The 19,410-nt window shown below is 53.0% G+C and overlaps 1 protein-coding gene across 5 annotated transcripts in view; it reads left to right on the plus strand.

The window, feature by feature from the left end:
• ZNF532 (zinc finger protein 532) overlaps positions 1 to 9,394 on the plus strand; it is a 114,057-nt gene extending 104,663 nt beyond the window's left edge. For 4 of the 5 annotated variants that reach the window (XM_045296204.1, XM_045296205.1, XM_045296203.1 and 1 more), the window contains 3 exons: positions 925 to 1,037; positions 2,820 to 2,967; positions 6,763 to 9,394. In XM_045296204.1, the coding sequence (XP_045152139.1) occupies positions 925 to 1,037; positions 2,820 to 2,967; positions 6,763 to 7,254 (753 nt within the window). In that variant the 3' untranslated portion in view covers positions 7,255 to 9,394. The remainder of the gene's footprint in view (positions 1 to 924; positions 1,038 to 2,819; positions 2,968 to 6,762) is intronic. The other variant, XM_045296206.1, reaches the window with a different exon arrangement.
• The last annotated feature ends 10,016 nt before the right edge of the window (positions 9,395 to 19,410 follow it).

Consider the following 19,410-nt stretch of genomic DNA (forward strand, 5'->3'; position numbering starts at 1 on the left):
CACACACACACACACACACACACACACACACACAGTGCATGGTGGTTCCACACTTTTGTTTTCTACTTAAATGGAGACGTCTCCTGGGAACTCATTCCCTTATATAATAACTAGTTAATTACAAAGGGGAAATGGTTTGAACTCTTTGAGCTTGGTGAGCGATCTCATCTGTAGGGCAAGCACATTGAAGAAGAGTGTGGATTCTTTCTGGATACGCCAATCAACGTGCAATGGGTTTATTTGATAGCTGGTGGCACGGTCTGGTTTCCGGCAGTAGCTGCTGAAACCAAAGCTAGAAAAGGCCGTCATGCTGTGAAGAAGACTGGTGTCACGTTTTCATATGCCGTCAATACCTGTATATCGAATCAAGCACTTAAGTGCGCCCCCGACTCCTTGTTTATTTTTTGTTTGTTTTTCTTCCCATCATTTTATTGGGGGGCTCTTACAGCTCTTATAACATGCCACACATCAAGTGTGATCAAGCATATTTGTGCATGTGTTGCCATCATCATTTCCAAGACATTTTCTGCTTGAGCCCTTGTTATAAGCTCCTCTTCCGCCCACCCCTCTCCTGTGTCCTTGATCATTTATATATTGTTACTGTTATGTCGTATCTCAACACTGTCTCCCTTCACCCACATTTCTGTTATTCACCCCCTCCACAGTGGGCGGGGGAACTATATAGCCAGTCTTGTGGTGGGTTCCCCTTATCTCACCGTCCCCCTCCCCTCATGTTATTGTAGCTCCCATGACTGTGCCTGGGGGGGTGTCTTTCTTTTGAGAGGACATTCCAGTGTTTTAGAGTTAAGTTTGCCTGGCCCTCTTGCAACCAGCCCTTTCCCCGCCCCACCTCCTCTGTATCAAAACTCTGCGGGCATTGTTGTTGCCGCTCTGTAAGCATCTCTCTCCTCTCTCCTGATTTAGCAAATGAAGAAGCACCCCTGCCGGCAGTGTGACAAGTCCTTTAGCTCCTCCCACAGCTTGTGCCGCCACAACCGGATCAAGCACAAGGGCATCAGGAAAGTGTACACCTGCTCGTAAGTTCCAGCGCCTGCCTCCTGAGGGAGCCCGGGAGCCCTAGTGACGCTGGGACCTCACAGCTTCAGGGAAGGTCTCTCCCTCACAGTTGCCCTCCATCCTGCGTGCCCGCCCCTTTCCACGAGGACCTCCTTGGTAGCCTGGTGTTTCTTACTGACTTGCAGTTGCGTGGGCCTGCCCTTTTCTGATTGGATGGTAATACTTAAAAAACCCTCCGCATGCCTGGTATAATTTCCTACCTGTCACCCAGCAGTGTGGGGTATGGCTTGGCTTCCAAGGCTGGGGCGGGCTTGCAGGTGCGGGGTAGGATGAGTGAGACATGCCTAGTCCCGGCACATACCACTCCTGCCAGCAGCCCCTGAGGCTGGCTGCTGGACTCTGACCCGGAGGACACTCTGGTCGCGTGGGCACTTGAGCCCATGCTGGGCCTCCCCACCTTGACGGTAGCCCATCCATTAGCATCGGCAGCATCTTTTTTTTGCAGTCCATGACATTGGCTGAAGGCCAAACCTCTAGCCCCTCAGTGGGTGGTCATGAGCTACTTCATTGTCACCGCTGACAAATCTGTATCACCTACACACCAGAGGGGCCCTGGTAGCACAGTGGGCTAAGCATCCGGCCACTAGCCAACAGGCCGCCAGTTCAAACCCAGCAGACGCTCTGTGGGAGCTCGAGGAGGCAGTGTGCCTCTGACAGTATTTACAGCCTGGGAGCCCCTGTGGGCCGTGATGAGTGGGGGGAGACTCAGCAGTGAGGGTTTTTACAGCCCAGCCAGAACGTTGGGCTGCTAACCTCAAGGTCAATAGTTTGAAACCACCAGCCGCTCTGAGGGAGAAAAGTGAGGCTTTCTACTCCCATGAAGAGTGACAGTCTGGGAAACCCACAGCGGGCAGTTGTCCTCTGTCTTGCAGGGTCACTGAGGGTCAGCAGCATCAACTCCACGGCAGTGAGTCGTTTCACGTTTTACGGTTTTGCTACAGTAGCGTTTTTGTGGATTTTTTTAGAATCATACTCGATTGTATCTTCAGGAACTCGCTTTTACACAGCCGTTGTCCCCCCTTTTTTCCTTTTTACCGAGCTATTTGGGGTACCTGCTCACGGCTCTCTAGATGGTAGCTAGTCGAAGGGGTAAGCAGGTGAGGATGAGTGTGCATCTTGGATTGGTGCTTGGAGGAAGCATTTGCCAGCCTGGGAGCCCTGCCTTCCCTCATGCTGACAGAGCGGGCAGGAAGGCGCGAGGAGTCCTGGGCCAACTTCCTGTGAAAGGGTCTCTGTCCTATTAAATTCTGCGGAATACCTTTGGAGTCATCCTACGGGGATCTCTTCAGAAGCTTCATTTTCCAGTTTAAAAAATCAAAGCCACCCAGAAGTAGATGTTTGAGTGACATTCAAGCACTACATCAAGCCAACCCTTGAACATAGTCCTTCTGAGCCAAACTCGGCCAGTCCAAGAAGGCCTATACTGACCTTGCTTTTTCCCTTTCATTTCTTTTAATAAACCGTCTTACTGGGGGTCTTACAGCCCCTACAACCATCCGCATATCCATGGTGGCGAGCATGTGACCATGTTTTCACCAAAGCTGAGGAGCCCTTGTCACTACTAGAACCGACCTTCCTGGCCTGCTTGCTGCTCCTCCTGGGGCTGGGGCTCTTGCACCGTCACTGACCCCTCCAGGCATCCTGTTGGCTGGCCGAGCGGCTCTCTGAGCGGCGGGTGGGATCTCTCCGGCACGAAGTGGTGGGGTCAGCGCATGGTGACCTTGCTGCCCTTTGCTCCACAGGCACTGCCCGGACTCCCGACGCACCTTCACGAAGCGGCTGATGCTGGAGAAGCACATCCAGCTGATGCACGGTATCAAGGACCCCGACCTGCAGGAGATGGCGGATGGCACCCATGGGGAGGACGCCGAAGTCAAGGAGGACGCCAAGGTCAGCGGCTTGGACGCAGCAGACGCACGCCTGCCGGCCCGCCGAGTCCTGCCCACTTGCATTTCCCAGTCCCTGTAGACACGCTCTGTGATCCTGCGAACCGTGAATCCCCCACCCAGCCCCCTCCCACCCCCCAGTCGACCCCACGGACCCTCGTGAGAGCAGATCTTTTGTAGGAGCAGACGGCCTCGTCTTTCTCCCACAGAGGGCGGCGGTGGGTGGGTTAACCCCGCGAGCCGGAGTGTGTGGCCGGCGCTGGCTGTGCCGCAGGAATAGGATCACCGAGATCTTTCTGACTCGTTGTCAGGTGCTCACGACTCTCACCGGCCCCAAGTGCCACCGGACGAGACGCCGGTCCTGCGCCCTCCTCACCGTGGTTCTGATCGTTGAGCCCGTGCGCAGCCACCGCGTCGATCCATCTTGTCCAAGGCCCTCCTCTCTTGATGCCCTGACTCATCGCATCCCTAGAGAGGACAGGGTGGAGAGGCCCCTGGGGGCTCCTCAGGCTTTAAATATGCACAGGGGTACAGAGCTTCATTGTTCTCACGAGGACGGCCAGTGGCTTGAACCACTGACCTGGTGGTTAACAGCTCGGTGCATAACCCACGATGCCACCAGGGCTTCTATGACTAGAGGAAAATGACAGCAAAATACAAACTCACTGCCATCGAGTAGACTCATAGTGACCCTGTAGGACAGGGTAGGGCCGCCCCTGTGAGTTTCCGAGACTGCCACTCTTTACCAGAGTGGCAAGTCTGGCTTTCTGTTATGGGGTGCTTGGTGGTTTGGAACTGCTGACCTGGAGGTTAGCAGCCCAACGTGTCACCCCCAGAACAGGGGTATAGAATCATAGCTAATGTCCCAGACCCCCCTTCTGACCCTCCCCTTCTCCTACAACGCCACTCTTCTTCAGCTTCCTTCTCTATCCTTCCCGAACAAGCTTCCTGCTCACATGCAGTGGTCCTGCCGTGCTGAGTTGGCGCCGTGGACAGCGGCACACAACCTTCCTGCCTCCCGTGCACCTCTGGGACCCAGCTCGTGGTGGTGGCCACTGCATCATCCGTCCCCTTGAGGGTCTTCCTCTTGTCTCCTGGCCCTTTCCTGATGACGCGACGCGTGTACATTTTGCATTTCTTTGTGTAAGATAGATTCTCTTTTTCATTGGAGACTGACTGGCCATCACACCCCAAACAAGACCACACTCAGTTGTGGTTGAGTGGATTCCTGCCCGCGGTGCCGTGTCGGACGGAACTGCCTGCCGACCCTTATAGAAGCAGGCTGTCTCCTCTCTCTTCCTTGGAGCTGGTTGCTAGGTTCAAACGGTTTGCCTTTCAGCTGGGCGCATAAGCGCTGCGCCACCAGGGCTGCCCCGGGTGGTTAGCAGTATCTCGTATAAGGCCTGGCACGCGTGAAACCACGTGTTTACACTGCGGTTGCGTATAGACGGGTAGTGAACTTTAACCAGACAGCAGAAAGCACTTTGGTCTGTGCACAAGTGGTCGTGTGGGCCGGGCGCTAGCAGGGGAGTGTGTGTCAAAGAGTACGCCTGGGTTCCCTGCCCTGAGCGTTGAGGGTTTGGCTGTGGATTGGGAGCTAGAAAGCTAGGTCTGATGGGTGAAGCCAGGCTGGTGGGGAAGCCTGACTCGTTGGCCTGCCCTACAGCCACCAGGGGGCACAGGAGCAGGCATCAGCTTTGGACATTGTAGGAAGGATGCTGCGGAGCTGCGGAAACCACAGGCTTGGAGAGGAGGAGGGGAAGTGACCTTGGTTGGAATTTTGGGAGACCTTGGAGCCGGGGGTGGGGGGAGGCTGCAGGTGATGGAAGTCTGCGAGCTGGAAAGGAAGGAGGGGGGCCACGTGACGTGGTGGGAGTGGTCCCTGGACCAACGTGCTGTCTGTGCCCCCCACCCCCCCACCACCGCCAAGACCGGCACAGCCGGGGCTGGTGAGGCTTCTTGCCACTGGAAAGCCCTCTCCCCTCTTGGGAACTGGGGTTTCTATCCCTGGCTCCAAGCTGAGTTCGGAGTCCCAAAAGAGGGTGTCTCCCTGAGTCTTGAGGTTGTGCCATCAGTTGTGTGGCAGAGTGTCATTTTATGTGCCTGAAGTAGGACAGCCTGGCGCCAGTTATGCTGAACTAGTGCAGGCTGTTCGTTGTAAGGAAACCCTATTTCGGGGACATTTGCATGTGGAAAAGGGAAGGCTTGATGAAGCTTGCTGTTGTTGTAAATCTTTGGTACCTGTGCCAGCATCGTCCCGGAGGAACCTCCGCCCAGGGTGACCTGAGTCCACCCCTGGAGTCTGCACGGGGCCTGTGCCCTTGTCCACCTTGACCCTCTGCACACTTCTCTGGCTCCTCCTCTGCCCCATCTCACAGCCTCCTCAGATTACCTACCCTTCCTAGCTAGCCGCTGGGCGGGGCTCTCCATGGGACCAGTCAGAGCCCCTCCTGAAAGTGAAGGTGGAGGCCAGCTCCGTGGGCTACGGTCGGGTCCCCGACCCAGAGCAAGCTGTGTTAGGAAGAAGCTGAGAGGACAGGGGGCTTGGGACACCCACCTGCCACCCCATACCCCGTGCGTGGCGCTTTGTTCTCTACCTGGGCTTCCCTTCTTGCCAGCTTAACCCCCACCTTCTCCCTCCCCGTCCACCACCCCTTGGGATTCAACTTTAATGGCTTCACCCCAGAGACGCCTTTGATCCCCATCCTGTCCAGTAGGCCTTCTGTGTCCCTCCGCCTTGGCTCACCAGGGACCCCAACTGCTGGGCACCTTGAGGGTCAGGGCCTGATCTATCCTACATCCCACAGAACCTAGCAGATGAGGTCCGGAAGAGCTTTTTGACTTCAGTTTGCCAAGGCTAGGGTATCAGACGGGCCCAATTTCTCTTAGAGGAATTTGAAAGAAGAAGCTTTCTACTCCTGGAAAGAGTTACAGTCTCGGAAACCCACATGGGTGGGTCTACCCTGTCCCCTGGCTCGCTCTGATGGGGCCAAGACTCGATGGCAGTGAGCTTGGTTCTTCATTTGTACGTTACGGTCGTTCCCCGAGAGAAGTTGAGTTGTCACTTCCTGTGGCTTCAGGTGAATCGTCTGGGGTCTCTCCTTCTTGTTTCAGTCCAAGCAAAAGCCCGACTCATCTCCCACAAGGTGCTAGCTGACGGCACTGGAGCCCTCCACTCACCTCAGCAACAGGCCCTGCTGCTCCTGCCTGCAGACGGGTCCTGCCCCTTGTGCCTTGAAAACAGCTTCCTTTGGCTGCCTCGCAGCTCACGTGCCCACTGCTTCCCAACTCCTCCACTGTGCCCTGGGTACCATGGCTAAGTGCTGAGCTGCCAACTGAAAGGATGGCAGTTCAGGTAACACCAGCCACCCAGCAGGGGAAAGACGAGGCATCTGCTTCTGCAAGACTTACCGCCTTGAGAACTCGGGGACATTTCTGCTCCGTCGAAACGTCCTGTAGGACCGCTGTGTTCGGAAGCGAGGTAGCCCGTGTCCTACTCTGACGTACCACCTGCATCTTGGTTCATTTTTGTCTGTCTCACTCTCGGGGACCTTCCGTCCCTCGGAGGCAGGGCTTGGCTGTTCACTGGCCAGAGCAGGAACTCGGGCCACGTTTGTGGCGTGGGTAAGAGGCCGGTGGCCGCCTCCAGGGTGGCAGCACCAAGTGCAAACACGGAGGTCCCTGGGTGTCGTGGGTGTGCTTGCCCCGTGGTGCTCGGGTCAGGGTGAAGTGGCCGTTCCCCAGCAGCCCAGCCGAACGGCTGTAAACCGTGCCCCTTGTTGTCTTGTTTTTCTCCAAGGCCCCCAGCCCGAAGCGGAAGTTGGAAGAACCGGTGTTGGAGTTCAGACCTCCCCGAGGGGCCATCACGCAGCCGCTGAAGAAGCTGAAGATCAACGTCTTCAAGGTGCACAAGTGCGCGGTGTGCGGCTTCACCACGGAGAACCTGCTGCAGTTCCACGAACACATCCCACAGCACAAGTCCGACGGCTCGTCCTACCAGTGCCGCGAGTGCGGCCTGTGCTACACATCCCACGTCTCCCTGTCCCGCCACCTCTTCATCGTGCACAAGCTGAAGGAGCCGCAGCCCGTGTCCAAGCAGAACGGTGCCGGTGAGGACGGCACGCAGGCCAAGCCCGGCGCCGAGGACGACACGGCCGATGGCACCCTGTCCGACCGGAAGTGCAAAGTGTGCGCCAAGACTTTTGAAACGGAAGCTTCCTTAAACACTCACATGCGGACACACGGCATGGCCTTCATCAAATCCAAAAGAATGAGCTCCGCCGAGAAGTAGCTGCCGCGGCCCACTAGGGAAAACCCGGCCGAGCTGGGAGACAAAAGACATTTCTGGTACAGACAGACGGTGGGCTATGCGATAGTTCCCAGGATGGTCTAGGTTGATCTCCGGCCCACCCCGCGTCACCCGGGGGTCTCTACCCTCTACGATAAGTATTCAAACAGTATTTGAGTTTAAAAGAGTTTGTATATATTTAAATGAATAACTTTTTATACTCTTTGTTACATGTTTGTATCAGTATTTAGTGGAAAAACGTTTTTGAGTCTATTTGGGGGGGAGGGCAGGGGAGGGACCTAGGGATGGGTTAGGATTTTTCCGTTTTGTATCGTTTTGTTTTACACAGCGTTCTTAGTCCAAGGGGCAATTCCTGACTCCGAATAAACCCTTTTATAACTTAAGAATTTAAATGGGTTAACTAATGGCTGGCGAAGATAGCGCCTTTTTTAGTGTTTTTAATTCTTAGAACTCCCTACATAAATTGTAGGTGACCGTGGGTCTCAAAAACACCTAGGAACTTTCAAGTGTCTTAGCACTAGCCTCAGGGTGCCTGCTCTGCCAGAGCTCAGACACACCTGGCCCACAGGTGTGCACACCTGAGATGCAGCCCCACACAAGTGCATCAAGTGGCTATTTCGGGCCACACCACACGGTGTTCAAAGCAGCCTTGCAAATCGCTTCTTCCCAGTGGGGACAGCTGAGCCCAGGATGGAATGGGGGGTCTCCTTAATGCCATCTGCAGGGACAGGGAGAGAGCAGCCGAATCAAGAGTGAGACTTAGGGGGCTGGGAGTCATCTGGACCCCTTTGCAAGGCTGGTTTGAAGATCACAAGGGATACAGTAGGAAAGGGCTGGGCTTCCTCTAAAAGTTACAAGTCCGTAGTTAGGTCGCTCGATTTATATAGTCAGATTTTTGTCTTGTAACTTATTAACTCTTACCGAGACACGACTATAAGAATATCAAGTATTTCTCTGGCTCTTGACAGAAAACTAGGTACATCAGCTAAGCACTGTCGACTTAACCCATGGCTGTCCACAGAGTTGGCGTATCCTGTCCAGGTGCTACTGCCAAAATGTCCCGGCACCCCAAGCCGGGATTTCTCCACCAACTTAGCAATGCAGCCTCTACCACGGCCATTATCTTCCGCACGAGCCGCCAGCCCGGCTCTCCCCCGGTCATTCCCATGGCCGATCTCACCTGGGCCAGCTCTGCCTCCTTGAAATGTGGCACCTGTTCCCCTGCCTTTATAGTTCTCGGGGAGAGAGTTAGGTTTTTTGGTTTCTTTTGGGGGGGTCTATGTTTCTTCTGGATTTATTTTCGCCGTTTTATATCTCGTCTGTATCCCTGAACATATTTTGTACTTCTCCGGTCTTGTTTTTTTTAAAAAGAGGTGTTTTGTGTATATATCGGGCCTTGCATGACGTACTGTAGTTGGGTTCTCAGAAGGACTTGCTGCTGTCAGGTGTGGTGTTGTGTGCTACATCCATCTCGCGACTGGATGGAATACATTTCGTATGTAAATAAACACGCCACAACACGACACCGCCCCCTCACCCTGCCCCCCTGCCCAGCTTCTGTGAGCGCGTGGGGGTGGCGGGCGTTTATGAAGTGATCCCTCCCTGACAGGACCGCGTCTGCACGGCAGTGTGCGGACCTTCCTGCTCATCAGAACGGGCATTTGTTTGTTTGTTTTTCCTGTGTGCGGTCGGCTTATTTTTTTAATATTTTTTTCAGTCTTTCTCCCCTTTGGTCACCTTTCCTCGTTGTATTCGATTCCATCGGTGTTACCCAAGGGCATGACCAAGCATTCCTCAACTTGAAATCCAATGACTGTTACGTGTTATATTTATATTTGTACGGCTCCAAGTTGTACTCCTGGCACTTTCGGATGTTCCTGACCTTGAACCTTGCAATAAACCTGTGCGGTGAGCCACCTGCGCAGGTCCCACCCGCCCCGCCCTCGTGGGAACGAGCGGTGGAGGGAGCGGAGCTCTCAGCCCTCCTCGCCTGGGCAGTGGCCGCTGAGGATCCAGAACCAGATCTTCTTACTTTTCAAACCTAGCGCTCGCTCTGTGTGTATGTACATATCAACAGATACACATTTATTCCACAAATAAAAAACGTATGAGCAAAACCGGATGCCACGTTCTTGTTTTTGGAAGTACGGTGTTTTATAAGAACCCAGTGTCAGTCTGTTGACTTTTAAGTATCCAGAAATGCTTAGAAATATGTTAAGCACACATCTATCGAACACCCGAGTGTGCAAGAGAATCAGGAAAACGCCCAGGGGGACCCACATGAAGACAGAAAACCCAGAGGAGAAAATCGTCCTGTGACGCTGCAGCCCCCGGGTGAAACTTCCGGGTGGCTCAGCTGAAGAGCGAATTGGTGAACTGGAACGTAGAACTTGAGGACATCAGAGTTCAGAACAGGGATAATGAGGTGAAAGATAGATTGGAAGTCAGGGAGGACAAACCCAGAAGAGCCAACTTGGGCTTGAGAGGAGTCCTGTCAAGAGGAGGCAGCACTGGGCAGTGATCACTCCTCCACCAGCGGAGGCCTGCGTATGTCCGTGGTGCCGCACAGGTTCCATCAGCTTCCCGACTAAGATTCGGACAGAATCGGCCAGTGAGCATCCAGGGGATGGCAGCCATTGGTCCCATTGTGCAAGGTGTCACCCTGAGTCAGGCTGATGCGGTGGCAGCTAAGACCGGCAACAGCAGACACTGGGTAGGCTTCGTGGAGAGGGATGAAATCCTTGGGTCGAAATGCGCACTGAGCAGCAATCCACACCTCCATGGGCTGCAGATGCTCGGTGTGCACATTTGTGAAGGAAGCGCTAGAGGGACCAGAGGTAGCAGAAGGGGACATGCGGTGCAGTGAGCTGCTAGGAAGCCCATTCACTCGGGAGAGGATGGCTGAGGCTGGGAGAGTAGGCGCAGGCCAAGTTACAAAGAACTGTGACGGACAGGTGAAGGGCTTGTCCTCTCCGGTCATGAGAGGCGAGTTATTTGGGTGGGAGTGGCCTAACTAGGGGAGTTGGTGGCAGTGGAATGTACGGGGTGAAGGCAGGGAACGCTGTGGCATCGACCTTCGATCCTAATGGCTTATCGCCCTGAGGCTTTGTCATCATGCTCACATTGATGTTCATCGTGGGTTCACTGGAGACCTTGCTTCGTGTCTCCTTGGCCCTTTACCCCACTGTCACGAACGCTGCAGGACCCCACCGAGGCAGAGGGCAAGGACGAAGATGCTGGGACCCACCAGTGACACACTCGATCAGTTCTGAAACTCATTGGCCGAAAGCAGTCATGTGATCCATGGGATGCGTATTGGGCTGTTGGGGACAGGAAATGCAGTCCTACCCAATGCCCAGTGACAAAAGTCCTGGGATATTTGAGCAGCAGAAATGCCCTTCCCAGGAAGAAAGTTTACAGTGGTGTAGCGCTGAGGCTTGGACTCGGACTGGTGGACTTGACCAAGGATGGTGTCAACGGGCATGGGGAGATGGTGGCAGCACTTCACATGGGGCCATCGGGAGGGCCTCCTACTGTGGGGTCCAGAGAAAGACCATAAATCCAATTGGGAAGTTCCAGCCTACATGAGTTCTTGAACAGACTTGAAAAGGCTGCTTAAATAGAAATATGAAAACCAGGATTAAGAACTGGATATGGAGAAGATTACGGTAGGCTGGTTGTCTTGGAAACAAACCAGTGCCACTCGTAGATGTACAAGGAAGAGCTTTCATAGCAAGACGGGAGTTTTTCATCAGGAGGCAGCCCACTCAAGTCCGCAGGTCTATGGCTAGCGGAGCCCCCCTCAGACTCATGCAGCCGCGGGCCAATTCCATAGAAAGGTGACGTGGGAAGCAGGGAGGTCACAGGCTGGTGGTTGCCAAATCGAGTAGATGCGAGATAGGTGGGGGGCATGGCGAGATGCAGCTCCCAGCATTGGGGGGCTGGGGGGGAGACCCACAAGGGGCCACTCCTGGAAGCAGGCACAGCATCTGAGCAAGGAGGAGGCTGAGCGGAAGGCCCCACAAGGGCTTTCCAGTTCCCTCTTAGAAAAAGCCAGACCCCAAAGTGTCACCAGGCTACCACCTGATTGACAGGTGGGACTGCCCGACTCCAACAGTTACCAGCAGATTGGCATAAAAAATCTAACCTCCAGAGAGGGGATGGACTGGAGTTTTTGATGCACACGCAGGGTGATGTTGCTCGTGTGTGTGTGTGTGTGTGTGTGTGTGTGTGTGTGTGTGTGTGTGTGTTTAGTGGGTCTTATTTTCTCGGTAACTGTGACATCCGTGCACAGAGGAGCACCACCACGGTGACAGACTTTCCCAGTGAGAACAAGCGGGGAAGCGGGTTTGGGTGACCATAGCCTAGACCATTTCTTCCTCCTCAACCCACTTTCTGCAGATTCCTAACTCCTACCACACACAGCAAGTACAGGGGCTCCTGGGTGACTTTATAAGATCAGGACCTGAAGGCGTCTTTAAGAATGTGTAGGCAGATTCAAACAGGTGGATACGGTTCTTATTTGGGGCCCCGGTGACCTGGTTTGTGTGTATTGCAAGGTCAAGGTCTTGTGGGCTTCTAATTGCCAGGTCAGCGGTTTGAAACCAGCCGCCACTTTATGGGAGAAAGATGAGGTTCTCTGCTCCCGTGAAGATGTACAGGCTCAGAAACCATAAGGAGCGATTCTGCTCTGCCCTACTTGGTCACTCTGAGACAGAGTCTGCCCCGAAGCAGTGGGTGTGTAGTGTTTCACTAGAGCCTTGGTGGCACGGTGGGTGGTTAAGCACCTGGCTGCTAATCAGCAGGTCAGCAGTTCCCACGGCCAGCCACCCCTTGAGAGAAGTGGCTGTCTGCCTCCATAAAGATTACATGGTGCGTTAAACGCTGTCCTGTGGGGTTGCCACGTCGGCAGTTCCAGCCCACCTTCTCTGGGAAACAGATGCGTTTGCTCCATAATGAACACAGCCCTTAGAAACCTGAGGGACAGTTCTCTGCCCTACAGGGTTGCCAGGCCAGCAGTTCAAACTCACCAGACTCTCCGTAGGAGCAAGATGAGACTGTCCGCTCCCATAAAGAGTTACTGTCTTGGGAACCCGACACAAGTCAGAATCAACTTGGTGACCGTGGACTTGGGTGGCTGGAACAAGGAATGTGGAGGGCCCGGGAACGAGGAGCTACCACAGGCCTGAGTGGAGCAGCAGCTGGAGTCTCGGACCGGGGCCACTCAGGAGGAGCCACAGCTGCGGCCAGACCCTGGGGAAGCAAGGGGACTGTAGGAGAAAGGGGTGGTGGGAAAGCCGCCGCCTCATACCCATTCCTGCCCATCTGCTCCAGGCAGCCCCGGGCACATGTCCGAGAGGGGAGCTTCCTGGGCACCAGCAGGGCCAGGCAGAGGAGGGCGTGTGAGAGCTCCAGGGACTCGGTGGGCCACAATGGTCGCCACAGACATGCAGCCTGGCTCTGGGATGAGTGCGGTCCAGGCATTAGCGCGGTCCAGGCATTAGCGCCACCATTTGAGCTATCCCTTTACCCTCTGCAGACCGACAGTGAAAACGCCCCCTTCTTAGTTAACTAGCCAGGCTGACCCTGGGATTCCATCTCTGTCCCTGGTTATTTTCACTCAAAGAAAGGGAACCGCGTTTCCTAAACAATGTTCACGCCTGGTTTCTAAATCCAATGGATGCGTTTCATCCTGGCTCATCAAGCAGTACTGTTTATGATGTTCCGTACAGTATTTAAAGACGCTGGTTATTCGGTTTGCTATTTTAGGACAGGCTGTTTGTCCCCAAGCTTTTCCTCTGGTTATAATTTTGTAAATTACACCACGGTGTAATTTTCCAAACACGAGCCTTTGCAAAATCTTATTTTTACCTAAGGGCCCTCTGTTATTAGAGTCTGTGTGACACCTATTCCTAGGGTCCGGAAAGTCTGAGGTGAGTCTGAGAGTGATTTCCTGGGCAGGCTTAATTGGATCCGTTATTTCTGGAGAATAAGTATGTGTGTGTATATATATATATATATATATATATATATATATATATATATACACACACACACACACATCAGGTGCCTACTGATATATATACATTTATATATATATACACACGTATATGATTTTGTTGTTGTTGAGAATGTCCTCCGCAGTCGTTAGGTGCTGTCAATTCAGTTCTGACTGAGAACGGCCCTGTGCGCAGCAGCATGAAGCGCTACCTGGTCCTGCACCATCCTCGCACACGTCACCAAGTTTGAACCCATCATCGCAGCCAGGGTGGCCCTCCGTCTGGTTGCAGGGCTTCCTCTTCGACGATCCTCTACCCAGCATGATGTCCTTCTCCAGGAACCGGTCCCTCCTGACAACGTGTCCAAAGAATGCGAGGCAAAGTCTCCCCACCCTCGCCTCTAAAGAGCACTCTGGTTCCATCTCTTCCAAGACAGTCCGTGGTTAATTTGAAATTCTGGCCCAGCACCATCACTCCAAGGACGCTGCTCATCTTCCATCTCCCTTATTCATCAGTCTGTTTACTGATGTATACGTGCATATGAGGTGCTGGAAAATGCCGCCACTTAGCAAGTCAGGCACGCTGAGTCCTCAGAATGACAGCTTTGCCTTTTGACCCTCCACACCGCAGAACATGCACCAGCCCAACAATTCCTGCACGTGCCCCTCGGAGCCGTTGGATGCGTTCTCCCCAATGCACCGCCACTCTCCCACTCCCTTTCCGAGTTGTTGCTCTCTCGTTAGCAGAAACGCACTGCCTCCTGAACTTCCCAGCTGAGCTTCCAAGGTGCTGTTTGTTGCCCGGTAGAGTGTTCTTTACAAGAACACAACAAACGCTCAAGCCGACAGAGACAACTTTTTCTGGTTGCTGGAAACAGCCGAGGAAGATACGTCTGCTGACTGGATAGGCCGGCATGGTGCTGATGGGTGTCCGGGGTGAGCAGAGGCGTGAAGGAGGAGGAGAACGTTCTGTGCGCGGAGGGTCGTGAGCGCATGCGGGACCAGACGGTATCTGTCCATTTGCAGCTGGCGCATTCAGCCCAAGTTTGCCTGGGTTGAGGCGTACACGTTGGTCAGTGTGCTGTGTGGGAGGTGAAAGCTGACACGGAGCCAGGTGTCCACTGAACAGTTTCTACACAGATTCCTGCAAGGTGCCGTCTCTCTCCTTCATTCCATTCTGCTTGTCCCTTGATGCAGTCCTCCAGTTTTGTGAGCCCCCCCATGCCCCCTTCTCGGTTTTTAATTTTTATTTTTTTTTGCTTTGGGATACGTTTTGAACATAGGGTCTCAGAGGCTGGCGATTGTTTTGAAAAGAAGCCCATCACTCACAGGTATAGCCTTGACTTTATTAACCCATCTGTTATTTAGCTAACAGGTGATCTCCAGGGATAATTGTGGTTGAAGGTCGAAGGAGTATCTTTTGTTTTCCTCTTAGACCTCACCTCACTGCCATTGAACCCTCCTGACTCACAGTGACCCTAAAGGACAGGGTACAACTGCCCCTGGGGGTTTCTGAGACCATAACTCTTCACGAGAGCAGAAAGCCTCATCTTTTCCCCTCGGTGCAGCTGGTGGTTTTGAAATGTCGACCTTGTGGTTAACAGCCCAGCACAGAACCCACTCCGCCACCAGGCCTCTCCTCTTTCTTCTAACGGGGCTCCGTAACAAAACCTGCCAATGCCATTTGTTCTAGGAGACCCCTTCCTCACAAGGTAAATGGAGGCATCAGGGGGTGTATCTTGAGGGGGAAGGAACATGAGGTTCTCCAAGGACCCTTGCCTCCTGTCACCTCACCCACCTCTTCTTCCCCACCGCCACCTGAAAAAGCACTCCTTTGGAGTTCAAGTCAGCTGCTGGCCACCCACGTGTGCCACAGTAGAACAGTCCTCTGACGCGTCTCATTTTCTTTCTTTCCAAATAGCGCGATCACAGTATCACTCACATATGATCAGACTCACACGTTGTCAGTGTGCAGTGTGATGCCACCCACTGTACGGCCTTTTCTGGGTTCCGTGCCAACCACTGCGCAGCCTGGTTTGAGAACATTCCCTTCTTCCTCAAACAACCTGCTCATTCCCAGGCAGTACCCATTCCCACCTCCACCCCCTGCAGCTCCTAATCCAGTCTCTGTCTCATTAAACTCACGAGCCCTAGATCAGTCATAGAAATAGAGCCTGCCACAGGCTGTCTTAACACCTCCCTCCCTCTCCTCCTTAAAAAAAAGAAATGCTTAAAAATATACACAGCAAAGCATAGACCCACAGGACAGTTTCCAGTTGTACGTACGATGAGGGTTGGGCCTTGGGTGGTGGTACACAGGGCTGGCTGTGAGTCATGGTTGTCTGGCTGGTGCCTAACAATAGCAGCAACAACAACTGTACACTGCAGGGGCATTAATTGCACTCCTGGGAGCTCCGGTGGCTCAGTCGGTTTCGAGTTGGGCTGCTAAGCACAAGGTCAGCAGTTCAAAACCACCAGCTGCTCTATGGAGAAAGGCAAGGCTTTCTACTCCCATAAAGAGTATGAGTCTTTAAAAATGAATACCTAACTAAGAGTGAGAGTCTTGGAAAGCCCCAGGGGCCCATTCCACTCTGTCCTAGCGGTGGTTTGGGGGTTGTATTCTTTGAGTTTTGCGACCTTTCTCAGCCTCCTTTTCTGAAGTGTGCCTCCCCATTGGCATAACCTCACTGCCCACTCTAGCCAACCTTCCGGGTTGGTGTTGTCAGTTTGAGCCTTTGTGGTGAGTTCTGAAGAGAGCAGAGGCTTTGCTAATCCAGGGGCTTTTGATGGTTGAATTTGGGGGATGTAGATCTCTAAGCCTTTCAGATGCAAACCTGCCACCTTTCAGTGAACAGCCTGAGGCTTTAGCCATATGCACCACCTCCCCCCCCGTATTGTTCCTTTTGCTCGCTGTCCAGGGTCTAACTCAGGGTCTGGGTCTGCTCTTCCCTCTGCCTGCATGCTCTCCCCAGCCAAATATTTCCAGGATGATCACTTTCACTCCTGTCTGGTGGGCTCAGAGAACCTGCCCCCACCTCACCCGTGTGCCCATTCCCACCAATGGCACCCACCATGCACCTCTGTCTCTGTGTGTGTTCACCCTGCACCGCCTGCCACTCTAGGTGTACATGCCCCTGCCTGCCATCCATCAACAAAGCTTCTAAGCTGTGCCACGAACTGCCTCCTACTCTCGAATCTGCCCTCACCCTCTCCTTTCCTGGCGAGAGGCCGTTCTTTATTTCACAGGCAGAAGATACATTTCCCATCAGCCTGGTCTTATCAGCAGAGATAAATCCCTGTTTCCTCAAATCTCGGACAAATGAGGAGAGCCCTCAGGCCCTTTCCTGTCCCTGGCAGTCAGTGCCGGAATGAAATGCCTGTGGCATTGACGATGGCATCCGTTGCTGATGCCTGTGCGCTCAGGAAAGGAGAAGGCTGCTTTCTGCAGAGGAAGGCCTTGTTTATTTCCCTGTCCTATTTCTATACCCAGCCCCACCCCCCACCTTGCACTAAACAGGTGCCCCAAATAGATATGCAAAACCACTTGAGCTCCTTTGAATCTTGATTAGTCCCAAGGCTAAATGGGAGGTGTTGCTGGAGGTGCCATCCAGTCAGCTCCTACTCAGAGCGCCGACATGGAACGAGACGCCCCAGTCCTGCGCTGTCTGCGCCATTGGTGCACCCGAGCCCAATGTTGCAGCCACGCTCTGTCCATCTCATCGAGGGGCTTCCTCCTTCCCACCGACCCTCTACTTTACTGAGCCTGGTGTCCTTCCTCGACAGACTGGTCACTCCTGATGCCACGTCCAGCATCCGTGACAGGACGTCTCACCACTTTGCTTCCAAGGAGCTTTCGAGCTGAATATCTTCAACACTTGTTTGTTCTGGCCGTCTGTGGTATTCTTGGTCAACACCCTAATTCCAACGCATGAGTTCTTCTCCAACCCTCGCGATTAATTTTCCAGCTCGTCATGTGCACAAAGCCTGATTGGAAAGGCCATGGTCTGCGTCGGGTGCACCTTGGCCCTCAAAGTGATACCTGGTTCTTCAACACTTTCAAGAGGTCCTGTGCAGCAGATCTGCCCAATGCGGTACGTCATCTGATTTCTCGACTGCTGTTTGCGTGAGCCTTGGCTGCAGATCCAAGTGAAATGAGACCCTTGGCGCCACCCATCTTTTCTCCGTTGATCATGCTGTTGTCTATTGGTCCAGCTGGGGGATTTTTGTTTCCTATAAGTGGGAGCTAGGCAGGTGAAACTCAAGAGGAGATGGGCTGGGGGTGGGCGGCCACTCAGATGGAGGACTCAGAGGGAACGAAGGAACAGAGGAGCGAGGCAGTATGGCGTGTAGAGAAAGGGGTACTGATTGGGGCTGCTAGAGGGCAGAATCCCTGTGAGGTGGGCAAGTGGCAGGCCGGGGCACCCACATTGCAGACATGCTCCAACAGTGTGAACCAGGTGCGCAGGCGTTACAACACCTTCTGCGTAGAGGGAGAGGCCGCCGACCCAAAGAAAGCCTTTGTGGAAAGAGAATCTTGACCCCAGGAGCAGGTAAATGAATACATGTTGGTTTTTAAGTCATTACGAATCCGTTGTTGGGAATATGCTTAGCAACGCGTATCCAGTCAACCATTTCTACATGTCCAGCTCAGTGACCCTGGTGACGTTTCGTGAGCTATGAAAGCCCACCTTCCTATCTTGGGTTGTTCTTACCCTTGGACATCAACTCCTCACGTTCCGATCTGACCTTTTGAGTGGCTCTTGTCAGTTTGATCCCACCTACGTAGTTTTTTTAAAAGAGCACAACCCTGAAGCCAGGGTTCTTTACTGGTGAAGCTACTTTGGTTCAAGATGACTTCAGGGCTATTTTTAACTTTAGGTTGAAAGTTGATCTCAGGACAATAGTTTCAAGAGTTCCTCCACCTTCTATGGCTCCAGAAAGTCCAGTATCCGTGAGCGTTTGAACTTCTGTTCTGCATGTTCCTCCTCCTCCTCAGGATCCTTCTATAGACTCTCTGATCAAAATGTGCAGGAATGATAGTTGGGCACCACCCAGATCTTCTGGTCTCCTGGCAAAGGAGGCAGTTATCTATTCATAGAGACAGTTAACCCTCTGTGGGAGCTACATAATCTGGTGTCAATTTGAGAGGATTATGAGTGAAGGGGTGGAGGCTGGCCTGTCAATCAAGATCTAAGCAATGAGGCCTCTGTGTGGGCATGGCTTTCTTCTGAGAATTCTGGGAAATCTGGTTTTTCCTCCTTGGAGGCAGGAGAGACTCTCTCGGCTCACTCCCTTGTAGACACTCTACTGACAAGACACATGACGCTACACCCTGGGAGCTGGAGAAGCCACATGGACCTACCCTGATGCAACCAGACCTCTGGAGCCGGAGAAGCCACGTAGAGACCCCTCAGCTAGCGCTGAGATGCTCACAACACCGCTGGATCCACAAGACTTCCCACCCACTGGCCTGTGAATCTCCTGCATTACATGTATTTCATGAGTCTGAAGGGGACTTTATAGATTAGTATCGGACATATAGGCTAATATTGGATTTATGGACTTGATCTGGATTGGGCTGGGACATTTTCTTAATATTCAATTCTTCTTGTATATAATCCTCTTCCTTATAGAACTATGAGTGTCTCCATGGATTTGTTTCTCTAGTCTACCTGGACTAACACACCATACATTCTATTTCCTCCTCCTCCTCCTTCTATTGCTCCAGGTGAGGAGACACCCACTGTTGTGGCTTGGATGGTCACTTACCATTTTGGGATTTGGAGTTTTCATCATTATCGGGGCCCTTTCTCTTCTTCCCAAGGTGCATGTCCTGAGTTCCCACAGGTGGATGCAGGCGCACATCTGTACCAGATCATCTCTCTTTGATCTGGAAAGCCCACCCACACCTACCAACAGCATCCTGACCCGAGGATCGATAATCGAGGCCCAGGGAAGCAGCAGCCAAGAAGGCATGCACCATATCGCCATGGACAAGTCGCTACACAAGACTTCTTTTTTTTTTTTGAACCTTTTTCATTATATTTCAATTTTATTTTTATTTAAAAAAAAAATCATTTTATTAGGGGCTCATACAACTCTTATCACAATCCATACACACATCAATTGTGTAAAGCGCA

Source organism: Echinops telfairi, unplaced genomic scaffold (genome assembly GCF_000313985.2).
Source record: "Echinops telfairi isolate 266 unplaced genomic scaffold, ASM31398v2 ScPeMD7_7400;HRSCAF=8409, whole genome shotgun sequence".
Taxonomy (NCBI): Eukaryota; Metazoa; Chordata; class Mammalia; order Afrosoricida; family Tenrecidae; genus Echinops; species Echinops telfairi.